We start from the raw sequence: 15,515 nt of genomic DNA on the forward strand, positions 1-15,515 counted from the left end.
CATCAGACTGTTAAACAGCTTCTATCTCAAGGCCATCAGACTGTTAAACAGCTTCTATCTCAAGGCCATCAGACTGTTAAACAGCCGGCACTAACATTGAGTGGCTGCTGCCAACACACTGTCATTGACACTGACCCAACTCCAGCCACTTTAATAATGGAAATTGATGTAAAAAATGTATCACAAGACACTTTAAACAATGCCACTTAATATAATGTTTACATACCCTACATTACTCATCTCATATGTATATACTGTACTCGATACCATCTACTGCATCTTGCCTATACCGTTCTGTACCATCACTCATCCATATATCTTTATGTACATATTCTTTATCCCTTTACACTTGTGTGTATTAGGTAGTAGTTGTGGAATTGTTAGGTTAGATTACTTGTTGGTTATTACTGCATTGTCGGAACTAGAAGCACAAGCATTTCGCTACACTCCCATTAACATCTGCTAACCATGTGTATGTGACAAATACAATTTGGTTTGATTTGCAGTCAACATACCAAATGCACGCTCCCTCAAAACTTGAGACATCTGTGGCATTGTGTTGTGTGACAAAACTGCACATTTTAGAGTGGCCTTTTATTTTCCCCAGCACAAGGTGCACCTGTGTAATGATCATGCTGTTTAATCAGCTTCTTGATATGCCACACCTGTCAGGTGGATGGATTATCTTGGCAAAAGATAAATGCTCACTAACAGGGATGTCAACAACATTTGAGAGAAACACGCTTTTTGTGCGTATGGAACATTTCTGGGATCTTTTATTTCAGCTCATGAAACATGGGACCAACACTTTACATGATGTGTTTATATTTTTGTCCAGTGTGGAACAAGGGTGGCAAACTCATTCCACGAAGGGTCGAGTGTCTGCAGGTTTTTGATTTTTCCCTTTCAATTAAGACGTAGACAACCAGGTGAGGGGAGTTGTTTATGACTTAGCGAACCAGCAGACGCTCGGCCCTCCGCGGAATGAGTTTGACACGTGATGTAGACTACAACAGCATCTGATAATGTGAGCATCCCAAATGGCATCCTATTCTCACAGGGCTCTGGTCAGCAGTAGTGCACTATGTAGGGAATAGGGCCCTGGTCAACAGTAGTGTTCTATATATAGGGAATAGGGCTCTGGTCAACAGTAGTGTTCTATATAGGGAATAGGGCTCTGGTCAACAGTAGTGTTCTATATAGGGAATAGGGCTCTGGTCAACAGTAGTGTTCTATATAGGGAATAGGGCTCTGGTCAACAGTAGTGTTCTATATAGGGAATAGGGCTCTGGTCAACAGTAGTGTTCTATATAGGGAATAGGGCTCTGGTCAACAGTAGTGTTCTATATAGGGAATAGGGCTCTGGTCAACAGTAGTGTTCTATATAGGGAATAGGGCTCTGGTCAACAGTAGTGTTCTATATAGGGAATAGGGCTCTGGTCAACAGTAGTGTTCTGTATAGGGAATAGGGCTCTGGTCAACAGTAGTGTTCTATATAGGGAATAGGGCTCTGGTCAACAGTAGTGTTCTATATAGGGAATAGGGCTCTGGTCAACAGTAGTGTTCTATATAGGGAATAGGGCTCTGGTCAACAGTAGTGTTCTATATAGGGAATAGGGCTCTGGTCAACAGTAGTGTTCTATATAGGGAATAGGGCTCTGGTCAACAGTAGTGTTCTATATAGGGAATAGGGTGCCATTTGGGATGCTCTTATTGTCATGATATAGATGGAGTGTTGTATGTCAGTGAACACTTCTGTTTGTCCCCAAAGATAATCTAGTGTTTTAGCCCAGGACTAACTTCAGGCCTAATCTGTGTCAGGGAAACCAGCCCTATCCTTAAAGGGCCAATCTGCAGTTCAAAGCAGCTGTTTTGGTAATAGTTTAGGGAAGGGGTTGGAGAGATAACCACCTTTATCAAACTCAAAGACAGAGTTATGGATGCCATGAATGACTGTCAATGATAGACATAGTTTTAACCATGCCTTAAGGCTACACTGCTTGTGTTTACAATTGTATTGTTTATAAACCATGGGGTAAAACCAGCTGATTGTTTTTGCGTTCTGATGGGGTACAACAGTTGAACTAAACTCACGAGGCATGTATAAATTACATTCTTCAAGAATCCATGGGTATATATAATTAATGGGCAAATATATAAACCATTCGCAGATTGCCCCTTTAATGTCCTTAATCTTGTATGAGCTCAGCTAAAATGTAAAAAAAGGTCGCATTTTATATGAATTTTGCCATAATATCAGACAAACATGTCACTGTATCCTACGAACACCATCCCTCTCCTCTACTTTGGCACACATGCTCACGCAGAGAGGGAGATAGAGGTGGACAGAGAGAGGGGGACGGAGAGAGAGAGAGACGCGTCACTGAGGGATATATTATCTTCTTCCCGTTGCCTCTCGGGTCGCCTACTCAACGAAGATGCGGTTGGTTGTCAAACCGAATTAATTATCCGTTACTACCCATTACCGACAAACCGCTGGATGTTCTGCTCGTGGTGACCTTGTATCTCTCCGACGTTGAGAACATTCTCAATATTGTATTTTCTTTCCCGACCGTTTTATCCTGCCTGTCTCCAGTCTGTAGTCTGTCTCCATCTCCATGGCTACCTCGAATGTGCTGGAGGAGTCCTGCCTGCTGCAGAGAGTCAGATCTCACAGCGACCCGAGCAGCATCATCGTTGAACCTCGTGCCGCCGGAGCTACCGGAGCACAGCGTACTGCAGCAGGTTGGTGACTATCACTCATCACGGCTTGTCTGTCTGATTTCTATAGTAGTCCGTCCCTGATTCTACATTTCAGAATATCCTGGCCGTGTTGTGTTGGATGTAGGCTGTGTGTTGCAACATGAGTTGTGTTTTTTCCCCTCCGGGTTGAGTGACGGCGTCCGCGGCACACTGCGAACATCAATCGTGATCATCCATGGGAGTGCGTTTTTTGAATTTCGTATAAAAGAAATGTAGCCTCATAAATACATTCATTTTTCCTGAAAAACATGCATTATTAGCCATGAATAGTAATGTGTTATTTATATAAACTATAGGCTATTACAAGCCTCCACAGACAAGCTGTGAATACAGGAGCCTAGTAATGTATTGGAGTGTTTGCATGAGAGAGCAGAAAACGACAGTGGAAAAGACAGTCCCTCCAGGATTTTGTGGGGATTGTTTAGGCCACTACAGCATTTAACCTATAGATACTTGTTTTAATATACAGTACATTCAGACCCATTCCCCTTTTCACGTTTTGTTCCATTATTGCCTTATTCAAAAATGTATTCAATTGTTTATTTTCTTCATCAATCTACACACAATACCCCATAATGACATCACAATACCCCATAATGACATCACAATACCCCATAATGACATCACAATACCCCATAATGACATCACAATACCCCATAATGACAAAGTGAAAACAGGTTTTTAGAAATGTTAGCAAAACTGAAATAACTTATTTCCATAAGCATTCAGACCCTTTGCTATGAGACTTGAAATTGAGCTCAGGTGCATCCTGTTTCCATTGATCATCCTTGAGATGTTTCTACAACTTGATTGGAGTCCACATGTGGTAAATTCAATTGATTTGGAAATGATTTGGAAAGGCACGAACCTGTCTATATAAGATCCCACAGTTGACAGTGCATGTCAGAGCAAAAACCAAGCCATGAGGTTGAAGAAATTGTCCGTAGCGCTCCGAGACAGAATGGTGTCGAAGCACAGATCTGGGGAAGGGTACCAACACATTTCTGCAGCATTGAAGCACAGATCTGGGGAAGGGTACCAACACATTTCTGCAGCATTGAAGCACAGATCTGGGGAAGGGTACCAACACATTTCTGCAGCATTGAAGCACAGATCTGGGGAAGGGTACCAACACATTTCTGCAGCATTGAAGCACAGATCTGGGGAAGGGTACCAACACATTTCTGCAGCATTGAAGCACAGATCTGGGGAAGGGTACCAACACATTTCTGCAGCATTGAAGCACAGATCTGGGGAAGGGTACCAACACATTTCTGCAGCATTGAAGCACAGATCTGGGGAAGGGTACCAACACATTTCTGCAGCATTGAAGCACAGATCTGGGGAAGGGTACCAACACATTTCTGCAGCATTGAAGCACAGATCTGGGGAAGGGTACCAACACATTTCTGCAGCATTGAAGCATTTACATTTACATTTACATTTAAGTCATTTAGCAGACGCTCTTATCCAGAGTGACTTACAAATTGGTGCATTCACCTTATGACATCCAGTAGAACAGCCACTTTACAATAGTGCATCTAAATCTTAAAGGGGGGTGAGAAGGATTACTTATCCTATCCTAGGTATTCCTTAAAGAGGTGGGGTTTCAGGTGTCTCCGGAAGGTGAAGCACAGATCTGGGGAAGGGTACCAACACATTTCTGCAGCATTGAAGCACAGTGGCCTCCAACATTCTTAAATAGAAGAAGTTTGGAACCACCAAGACTCTTCCTAGAGCTTTTCGCACGGCCAAACTGAGATATCAGGGGGAAAGGGATGATGGTCACTCTGACAGAGCTCCAGAGTTCCTCTGTGGAAATGGGAAAACCTTCTAGAAGGACAACCATCTCTGCGGCAGTCCACAAATCAGGCCTTTGTGGTAAAGTGGCAAGACGGAAGCCACTCCTCAGAAAAAGGCATATAACAGCCTGCTTGGAGTTTGCAAAAGGCACCCAAAGGACTCGCAGACCGCAGAAACAAGATTATCTGGTGTGATGAAACCAAGATGGAACTCTTTGGCCTGAATGCCAACCTCATATCTGGAGGAAACCTGGCACCATCCCTACGGTGAAGCAAGGTGGTGGCAGCATTAACATCCGAGGTCAAATGAAACCAGGTTTTGGGTCAATTATATTTCAATTCCAGTCAATTCAGTGACAACAATGACAACAGAACCTGTGAAGAGCTGAACATACCATAAGAGTATAGGGAGCATATTTGGGCGGCAGGTAGCCTAGTGGTTAGAGTGTAGAGGCGGTAGGTAGCCTAGTGGTTAGAGTGTAGAGGCGGCAGTTAGCCTAGTGGTTAGAGTGTAGAGGCGGTAGGTAGCCTGGTGGTTAGAGGGGAGAGGCGGTAGGTAGCCTAGTGGTTAGAGGGGAGAGGCGGTAGGTAGCCTGGTGGTTAGAGTGTAGAGGCGGTAGGTAGCCTAGTGGTTAGAGTGTAGAGGCGGTAGGTAGCCTAGTGGTTAGAGGGGAGAGGCGGTAGGTAGCCTAGTGGTTAGAGTGTAGAGGCGGTAGGTAGCCTAGTGGTTAGAGGGGAGAGGCGGTAGGTAGCCTAGTGGTTAGAGTGTAGAGGCGGTAGGTAGCCTAGTGGTTTCATTTCCTGTCCCTGACAGTTGTTCCAGACTATTGTACTCTTATTTAAACACACACACACACACACACACACACACACACACACACACACACACACACACACACACACACACACACACACACACACACACACACACACACACACACACACACACACACACACACACACACACACACACACACACACACACACACACAGCTCCCAGGTGGTGTAGTAATAGAATAGTGTTAACAGCTCAGTGTTTTGCTATAGAGCAACAGTACAGCTGATGACCATACAGTAGGCCCCCAGTTGAACTAGTAACACTACTATATGTCACTATATATATATATACAGTACCACTCAAAAGTTTGGACACACCTACTCATTCAAGGGTTTTTCTTTATTTTTTACTATTTTCTACATTGTAGAATAATAATGAAGACATCGAAATTATGAAATAACACATATGGAATCATGTAGTAACCTGAAAAGGGTTAAATAAATCAAAATATATTTTCTATTTGATATTCTTCAAAGTAGCCACCCCTTGCCTCGGTGACAGCTTTGCACACTCTTGGCATTCTCTCAACCAGCTTCATGAGGTAGTCACCTGGAATGCATTTCAATTAACAGGTGTGCCTTGTCAAAAGTTAATTTGTGCCATTTCTTTCATTCTTAATACGTTTGAGCAAATCAGTTGTGTTGTGACAAGGTAGGGGTGGTATACAGAACATAGCCCTATTTGGTAAAAGACCAAGACGTGACTCACCACCTGGATTCGGTCTTATGTAGCCACATTTGAATTTCAGTTTTTTACATTGGATAAAAAAATGTATACACCCTTTTAAGTCTTAGCCCCACCCATTCAGCATGGTTCACACTCTCTTAAGCCTTAGCCCCACCCATTCAGCATTGTTCACACCCTTTTAAGCCTTAGCCCCACCCATTCAGCATTGTTCACACCCTTTTAAGCCTTAGCCCCACCCATCTCCTTAACAGTTGATCCAACTGTTCTGTACTAACTTGCCAGCTACTTCCAGACATCTAAGTGAGAGAGAACAGCTCACTGAACATTACTCGCCCTAGCAGATCTGGTTAGGCTGTTACAGTATGTTTAACAGAGTGTTGGTGACTGCAACTGTGCTGTGGGATTGTCCGTTCGTAAATTCAGAGCGTTTCGTGTTCAGAGAGTGCACTGGACGCTCTGGCTAATAAGTAGGGTTGTTCCGAAAGCTCTGACCTCACAACGACAGTCAAGCACGCAAGCTAACTGGCTAACATTGGCTAGCTACTTCCAGACACATAATGAGAGAACACCTCACTCTGACCATTTTACTGATCCTAGCAGAGCTGGTTAGGCAGTTTTCATGTTATCCAGAGCGTTGGTGACTGTAACTGTGCTGCTGGCAACAATTGAATTACGCTGTAAGTTGCTGACGTTTACTGACACCGGACATATTCAACGGGTGTTGAGCTTTCCAAAATTCATCAGTTATTCTGCACTCTGGCACACTAAGACACGTCTTTTGCTAAGAGATGTAGCTAGCTAAACAATGAACCATAATCACAACTCATGATGTTACTACCCTGCATGAATCTGCAGGTAGCTAGCCAACCAGGTTCAATGGCTATAACTAGTCAAGCAAATGTGTCTGAGATAAGAAGAAGAAGATCACACACAAACATTAACGAGCTACCCACCCAGCCAGCTAACGTTAGCAAGCTACCCACCCAGCCAGCTAACATTAACTAGCTACCCACCCAGCCAGCTAACGTTAACTAGCTACCCACCCAGCCAGCTAACGTTAGCGAGCTACCCACCCAGCCAGCTAACGTTAGCTAGCTACCCACCCAGCCAGCTAACGTTAGCTAGCTACCCACCCAGCCAGCTAACGTTAGCTAGCTACCCACCCAGCCAGCTAACGTTAGCGAGCTACCCACCCAGCCAGCTAACGTTAGCTAGCTACCCACCCAGCCAGCTAACATTAGCTAGCTACCCACCCAGCCAGCTAACGTTAGCTAGCTACCCACCCAGCCAGCTAACGTTAACTAGCTACCCACCCAGCCAGCTAACGTTAGCTAGCTACCCACCCAGCCAGCTAACGTTAGCTAGCTACCCACCCAGCCAGCTAACGTTAGCTAGCTAACTGTACACTTGAAATGAAGCCACTTTAATATAATAATAATAATATAAATGAATATATAATATATAATTATATATATATAATATAATAATATATATATAAATGAAGCCACTTTCTTACTTACTGACTTTATTGTCCGCATGGGGAAATTTTATTTACAAGAAAGCTAAAATGATAATACAATATACACATACACAACACAGTCTAGGCTATTGATTAGAACTTAGTATAACGGGCCAACACACTATGGCACGTGTTACCCAAAATGGGGATTTATAAGAGAGAGAAAAAGAGAAAGTACACAAGAGAAATATACATGTGGGTGCATTAGTCAGCTATGTTTATTTGAACCCTAACCTTGCCCCGAACTGCCGCTCTTATGGGTCAGAATATAATGATGTAATTACGTGTTGAAGGTCTCAGATGGGAAGCTCCGCGTGGGTCGTTTAGGCTTCTCAATGACGCACTTCACCGGCGCAACTCTCTGGTTGTCCTCACGATGTCAGGGTCCTTTTGGCTTAGTGGTCTGATTCCTCGCCCTTGCTCTGGAAGGGGTCTTCTGAGGACAGACAGCTCTGTAGCTCAGAGCTCACAGTGTAGGAATGGAAAACAGTGTAGATACCACGATTCGATGGGGAGTGGAGGCTAGGTGGTCCGGCTTGACCCACTTAGACACAGCTACTCATCCGTAGCTTGGGTAGAAAACATATTTCTTTGTCTTCAACCTTGTGTTGCGTTTTGGGTTTGTTGACTTTTTAGACCTTGGCTGCAGCTCGGGTCACTTAGTCTGCTAATTCTTAACTCACAGGTCTTAAGTGGGCGTAACCGCCTTCAGGGCAAGTTCTCTGGGCGTAACTAGTTACGAGGCAAGGTCTAGATTTGACTCAAATCGGATTTTGAATGCTAAGAGTGTGCAAAGCTGTCATCAAGGCAAAGGGTGGCTACTTTGAAGAACCTATTTTGATTTGTTTAAACCTCTCAGGGATATGTGGGACGGTAGCGTCCCACCTGGCCAAAAGCCAGTGAAAATGCATAGCGCCAAATTCAAATAAATTCCTCTAAAAATCAAACTTTCATGAAATCACACATGCAATATACCAAATTAAAGCTACACGTGTTGTGAATCCAGCCAATATGTTAGATTTCAAAAAGGCTTTTTCCCGAAAGCAAACGATGCTATTATCTGAGGATAGCACCTCCATAAACAAAAGAGAGAAAACATTTCAACCCTGCAGGCGCGACACAAAACGCAGAAATAAAAATATAAATCATGCTTTACCTTTGACGAGCTTCTTCTGTTGGCACTCCAATATGTCCCATAAACATCACAAATGGTCCTTTTGTTCGATTACTTCCGTCCATATATATCCAAAATGTCCATTTAATCGGCGCGTTTGATACAGAAAAACACCGGTTCCAACTTGCGCAACGTGACAAAATATCTCAAAAGTTACCTGTAAACTTTGCCAAAACATTTCAAACTACTTTTGTAATACAACTTTAGGTATTTTTTAATGTAAATAATCAATAAAATTGAAGACGAGATGATCTGTGTTCAATACAGGAGGAAAACAACCTGTAGCTTTCTGGTCACGTGCCTCTATCTAACAGTACACTTCAAGTGACCCTCGTTCAAGATGGCCGTACTTCTTCATTACACAAAGGAATAACCTCAACCAATTTCTAAAGACTGGTGAAGTGGTAGGAACCGCAAGCAAGTCCCTTAGAAATCTGGATTCCCAATGAAAACCCATTGAAAAGAGGGTGACCACAAAAAAATAAATCTGAATGGTTTGTCCTCGGGGTTTCGCCTGCTACATAAGTTCTGTTATACTCACAGACATGATTCAAACAGTTTTAGAAACTTCAGAGTGTTTTCTATCCAGATCTACTACTAATAATATGCCTATCTTATATTCTGGGGATGAGTAGCAGGCAGTTGAATTTGGGCATGCTTTTCATCCAAAATTCCAAATGCTGCCCCCTATCCTAGAGAAGTTAACACTTTTTAGTTTACAACATGATTCCATATTGTGTCATTTCATAGTTTTGATGTCTTCACTATTATTCTACAATGTAGAAAATAGTAAAAATAAAGAAAAACCCTTGAATGAGTAGGCGTGTCTAAACTTTTGACTGGTACTGTATACATGTTATTACATAAGTATGTGGATACACCTTATAATAATAATATAATAATATATAATAATATATAATAATAATATAATATTTTATCCAAAGCCACTTACAGTCATGTGTGCATACATTCTACGTATGGGTGGTCCCGGGAATCGAACCCACTACCCTGGCGTTACAAGCGCCATGCTCTACCAACTGAGCTACAGAAGGAGTGAGTGGATTCGGCTGTTTCAACCTGTTGCTGACAGGTGTATACATTTGAGCACATAAAAAAAACAAAATACTGCATAGTTTCCTAAGGACTCGAAGCGAGGCGACCATCTCTGTCGGCACCATCTTGCCTATGAACGCCCATCTTGCCTATGAACGCCCATCTTGCCTATGAACGCCCATCTTGCCTATGAACGCCCATCTTGCCTATGAACGCCCATCTTGCCTATGAACGCCCATCTTGCCTATGAACGCCCATCTTGCCTATGAACGCCCATCTTGCCTATGAACGCCCATCTTGCCTATGAACGCCCATCTTGCCTATGAACGCCCATCTTGCCGATGAACGGCCATAATGCCTATGAACGACCATCTCTGTCTGCGCCATCTTGTTCATGAATGTGTGTGCATGGGGGCTCCTGAGTGGCGCAGCGGTCTAAGTCACTGCATCTCAGTGCTAGAGGCGTCACTACAGACCCTGGTTTTATTCCAGGCTGTATCACATCCGGCTGTGATTGGGAGTCCCATAGGGCGGCACACAATTGGCCCAGCGTCGTCGGGGTTTGGTCAATGTAAATAAGAATTGTTCTTAACTGACTTGCCTAGTTAAATATGATTTATTTTTTAGATTTTATGTGTGCTAAGGTGCAGAGAATCAGAGCAGTCCTGTTAGGGTTAGAATCAGAGCAGGTGGTCAATCCTGTTAGAATCAGAGCAGGTGGTCAGTCCTGTTAGAATCAGAGCAGGTGGTCAGTGCTGTTATGGTTAGAATCAGAGCAGGAGATCAATCCTGTTAGAATCAGAGCAGGTGGTCAGTCCTGTTAGAATCAGAGCAGGTGGTCAGTGCTGTTATGGTTAGAATCAGAGCAGGAGGTCAATCCTGTTAGAATCAGAGCAGGTGGTCAGTCCTGTTAGAATCAGAGCAGGTGGTCAGTGCTGTTATGGTTAGAATCAGAGCAGGAGATCAATCCTGTTAGAATCAGAGCAGGTGGTCAGTCCTGTTAGAATCAGAGCAGGTGGTCAATCCTGTTAGAATCAGAGCAGGTGGTCAGTCCTGTTAGAATCAGAGCAGGTGGTCAATCCTGTTAGAATCAGAGCAGGTGGTCAGTCCTGTTAGAATCAGAGCAGGTGGTCAATCCTGTTAGAATCAGAGCAGGTGGTCAATCCTGTTAGAATCAGAGCAGGTGGTCAGTCCTGAAAGAATCAGAGCAGGTGGTCAGTCCTGTTAGAATCAGAGCAGGTGGTCAATCCTGTTAGAATCAGAGCAGGTGGTCAATCCTGTTACAATCAGAGCAGGTGGTCAGTCCTGTTAGAATCAGAGCAGGAGGTCAATCCTGTTAGAATCAGAGCAGGTGGTCAGTCCTGTTAGAATCAGAGCAGGTGGTCAGTGCTGTTATGGTTAGAATCAGAGCAGGAGGTCAATCCTGTTAGAATCAGAGCAGGTGGTCAGTCCTGTTAGAATCAGAGCAGGTGGTCAGTCCTGTTAGAATCAGAGCAGGTGGTCAGTCCTGTTAGAATCAGAGCAGGTGGTCAGTCCTGTTAGAATCAGAGCAGGTGGTCAGTGCTGTTAGAATCAGAGCAGGTGGTCAATCCTGTTAGAATCAGAGCAGGTGGTCAGTCCTGTTAGAATCAGAGCAGGTGGTCAGTCCTGTTAGAATCAGAGCAGGTGGTCAGTCCTGTTAGAATCAGAGCAGGTGGTCAGTCCTGTTAGAATCAGAGCAGGTGGTCAGTCCTGTTAGAATCAGAGCAGGTGGTCAGTCCTGTTAGAATCAGAGCAGGTGGTCAGTCCTGTTAGAATCAGAGCAGGTGGTCAATCCTGTTAGAATCAGAGCAGGTGGTCAGTCCTGTTAGAATCAGAGCAGGTGGTCAGTCCTGTTACAATCAGAGCAGGTGGTCAGTCCTGTTAGAATCAGAGCAGGTGGTCAGTCCTGTTAGAATCAGAGCAGGTGGTCAGTCCTGTTAGGGTTAGAATCAGAGCAGGTGGTCAGTCCTGTTAGAATCAGAGCAGGTGGTCAGTCCTGTTAGAATCAGAGCAGGTGGTCAGTCCTGTTAGAATCAGAGCAGGTGGTCAGTGCTGTTAGAATCAGAGCAGGTGGTCAATCCTGTTAGAATCAGAGCAGGTGGTCAGTCCTGTTAGAATCAGAGCAGGTGGTCAATCCTGTTAGAATCAGAGCAGGTGGTCAGTCCTGTTAGAATCAGAGCAGGTGGTCAGTCCTGTTAGAATCAGAGCAGGTGGTCAGTCCTGTTAGAATCAGAGCAGGTGGTCAGTCCTGTTAGAATCAGAGCAGGTGGTCAGTCCTGTTAGAATCAGAGCAGGTGGTCAGTGCTGTTAGAATCAGAGCAGGTGGTCAATCCTGTTAGAATCAGAGCAGGTGGTCAGTGCTGTTATGGTTAGAATCAGAGCAGGTGGTCAGTCCTGTTAGGGTTAGAATCAGAGCAGGAGGTCAGTCTTGTTAGGGTTAGAATCAGAGCAGGTGGTCAGTCCTGTTAGAATCAGAGCAGGTGGTCAGTCCTGTTAGAATCAGAGCAGGTGGTCAGTCCTGTTAGAATCAGAGCAGGTGGTCAGTCCTGTTAGAATCAGAGCAGGTGGTCAGTCCTGTTAGAATCAGAGCAGGTGGTCAGTGCTGTTATGGTTAGAATCAGAGCAGGTGGTCAATCCTGTTAGAATCAGAGCAGGTGGTCTGTGCTGTTATGGTTAGAATCAGAGCAGGTGGTCAGTCCTGTTAGAATCAGAGCAGGTGGTCAATCCTGTTAGAATCAGAGCAGGTGGTCAGTGCTGTTATGGTTAGAATCAGAGCAGGTGGTCAGTCCTGTTAGAATCAGAGCAGGTGGTCAGTCCTGTTAGGGTTAGAATCAGAGCAGGAGGTCAGTCTTGTTAGGGTTAGAATCAGAGCAGGTGGTCAGTCCTGATAGAATCAGAGCAGGTGGTCAGTCCTGTTAGAATCAGAGCAGGTGGTCAGTCCTGTTAGAATCAGAGCAGGTGGTCAGTCCTGTTAGAATCAGAGCAGGTGGTCAGTCCTGTTACAATCAGAGCAGGTGGTCAGGCCTGAAAGAATCAGAGCAGGTGGTCAGTCCTGTTAGAATCAGAGCAGGTGGTCAGTGCTGTTAGAATCAGAGCAGGTGGTCAGTCCTGTTAGGGTTAGAATCAGAGAAGGTGGTCAGTCCTGTTAGGGCTAGAATCAGAGCAGGTGGTCAGTCCTGTTAGGGTTAGAATCTGAACAGGTGGTCAGTCCTGTTAGGGTTAGAATCAGAGCAGGTGGTCAGTCCTGTTAGGGTTAAAATCAGAGCAGGTGGTCAGTCCTGTTAGGGTTAGAATCAGAACAGGTGGTCAGTTCTGTTAGGGTTAGAATCAGAGCAGGTGGTCAGTCCTGTTAGAATCAGAGCAGGTGGTCAGTCTTGTTAGGGTTAGAATCAGAGCAGGTGGTCAGTCCTGTTAGAATCAGAGCAGGTGGTCAGTCCTGTTAGGGTTAGAATCAGAACAGGTGGTCAGTCCTGTTAGGGTTAGAATCAGAACAGGTGGTCAGTCCTGTTAGGGTTAGAATCAGAGCAGGTGGTCAGTCCTGTTAGGGTTAGAATCAGAGCAGGTGGTCAGTCCTGTTAGGGTTAGAATCAGAACAGGCTGTCAGTCCTGTTAGGGTTAGAATCAGAACAGGTGGTCAACAGAAAGTCAACAGAAATACAAAATTACAACATAAATATTCCCTTACCTTTGATGGTCTTCCATCAGAATGTAGTGCAAGGAGTCCTAGTTCCACAATAAATTGTTTTGTTTCATAATGTTCAATTCTAGTGTCCAAGTAGCAGCATTTGCTACCACTTTCAGCTCAAATGCCCAAAAAATGACTTCTGGTCCAGGATAACTTTGCATCAAAACTTCCAAAGGACATATTACAGGTCGAAGAAACTGGTCAAACTAAGTGCAGAATCAATCTTCAGGATGTTATAATCATACAGAACCAATAGCATTCCAACCGGATCATTTGTTTTCATCTGGGGCTGATTGGCCGAAGCACTCAAAGGCAAACGCGCCTCAACAAAATGGAAATCTTTTGCGACACCTACTACTTTCCTTCCCGTTAGGTCAAAGTTCACAGCAAATGCTCCATTACACTTTCTACTGAACATCTAGTGGAAGTAGTAGGAAGTGTTTCCAGATCCATAACTTATTGGGAAGGGAGGGGGCGATGACGTCAAAGTTGCCCCAACTTTCAGGATTTCAAAACTAGTTTGGAAGATTGCCTGCCCTGTGAGTTCTGTTATACTCACAGACATAATTCAAACGGTTTAAGAAACTTCAGAGTGTTTTCTATCCAATATGAATAATAATATGCATATATTAGCAATTTAGGACAGATTTTGATGCAGTTCACTATGGGCACGCAATTCATCCAAAGGGGAAATACTGGCCCTATCTCTAACAGGATTTATTATTTGGCTAAGATGTATCTAAATCAAATCAAATCAAATTTATTTATATAGCCCTTCGTACATCAGCTGATATCTCAAAGTGCTGTACAGAAACCCAGCCTAAAACCCCAAACAGCAAGCAATGCAGGTGTAGAAGCACGGTGGCTAGGAAAAACTCCCTAGAAAGGCCAAAACCTAGGAAGAAACCTAGAGAGGAACAAGGCTATGTGGGGTGGCCAGTCCTCTTCTGGCTGTGCCGGGTGGAGATTATAACAGAACATGGCCAAGATGTTCAAATGTTCATAAATGACCAGCATGGTCGAATAATAGTAAGGCAGAACAGTTGAAACTGGAGCAGCAGCATGGCCAGGTGGACTGGGGACAGCAAGGAGTCATCATGTCAGGTAGTCCTGGGGCATGGTCCTAGGGCTCAGGTCCTCCGAGAGAGAGAAAGAAAGAGAGAAGGAGAGAATTAGAGAACGCACACACGTAGATTGATTATCAAATTTTTTGGTTCTAGTCAGGATTCTAGCAGCCGTATTTAGCACTAACTGAAGTTTATTTAGTGCTTTATCCGGGTAGCCGGAAAGTAGAGCATTGCAGTCGTCTAACCTTGAAGTGACAAAAGCATGGATTCATTTTTCTGCATCATTTTTGGACAGAAAGTTTCTGATTTTTGCAATGTTATGTAGATGGAAAAAAGCTGTCCTCGAAATGGTCTTGATATGTTCTTCAAAAGAGAGATCAGGGTCCAGAGTAACGCCGAGATTCTTCACAGTTTTATTTGAGACGACTGTACAGCCATTAAGATTAATTGTCAGATTCAACAGAAGATCTCTTTGTTTCTTGGGACCTAGAACAAGCATCTCTGTTTTGTCTGAGTTTAATAGTAGAAAGTTTGCAGCCATCCACTTCCTTATGTCTGAAACACATGCTTCTAGCGAGGGCAATTTTGGGGCTTCACCATGTTTCATTGAAATGTACAGCTGTGTGTCATCCGCATAGCAGTGAAAGTTAACATTATGTTTTCGAATAACATCCCCAAGAGGTAAAATATATAGTGAAAACAATAGTGGTCCTAAAACGGAACCTTGAGGAACACCGAAATTTACAGTTGATTTGTCAGAGGACAAACCATTCACAGAGACAAACTGATATCTTTCCAACAGATAAGATCTAAACCAGGCCAGAACATGTCCGTGTAGACCAATTTGGGTTTCCAATCTCTCCAAAAGAATGTGGTGATCGATGGTATCAAAAGCAGCACTAAGGT

The 15,515-nt window shown here is 44.0% G+C and overlaps 1 protein-coding gene across 1 annotated transcript in view; it reads left to right on the forward strand.

Moving 5' to 3' along the window:
* Positions 1–2,406: 2,406 nt before the first annotated feature.
* LOC118378495 (phosphatase and actin regulator 3-like) overlaps positions 2,407–15,515 on the forward strand; it is an 81,380-nt gene continuing 68,271 nt past the window's right edge. The window contains exon 1 of the mRNA XM_052506617.1: positions 2,407–2,745. Within this exon, the coding sequence (XP_052362577.1) occupies positions 2,619–2,745 (127 nt within the window). The 5' untranslated portion in view covers positions 2,407–2,618. The remainder of the gene's footprint in view (positions 2,746–15,515) is intronic.

This window comes from Oncorhynchus keta, unplaced genomic scaffold (assembly GCF_023373465.1).
Source record: "Oncorhynchus keta strain PuntledgeMale-10-30-2019 unplaced genomic scaffold, Oket_V2 Un_contig_269_pilon_pilon, whole genome shotgun sequence".
Taxonomy (NCBI): domain Eukaryota; kingdom Metazoa; phylum Chordata; class Actinopteri; order Salmoniformes; family Salmonidae; genus Oncorhynchus; species Oncorhynchus keta.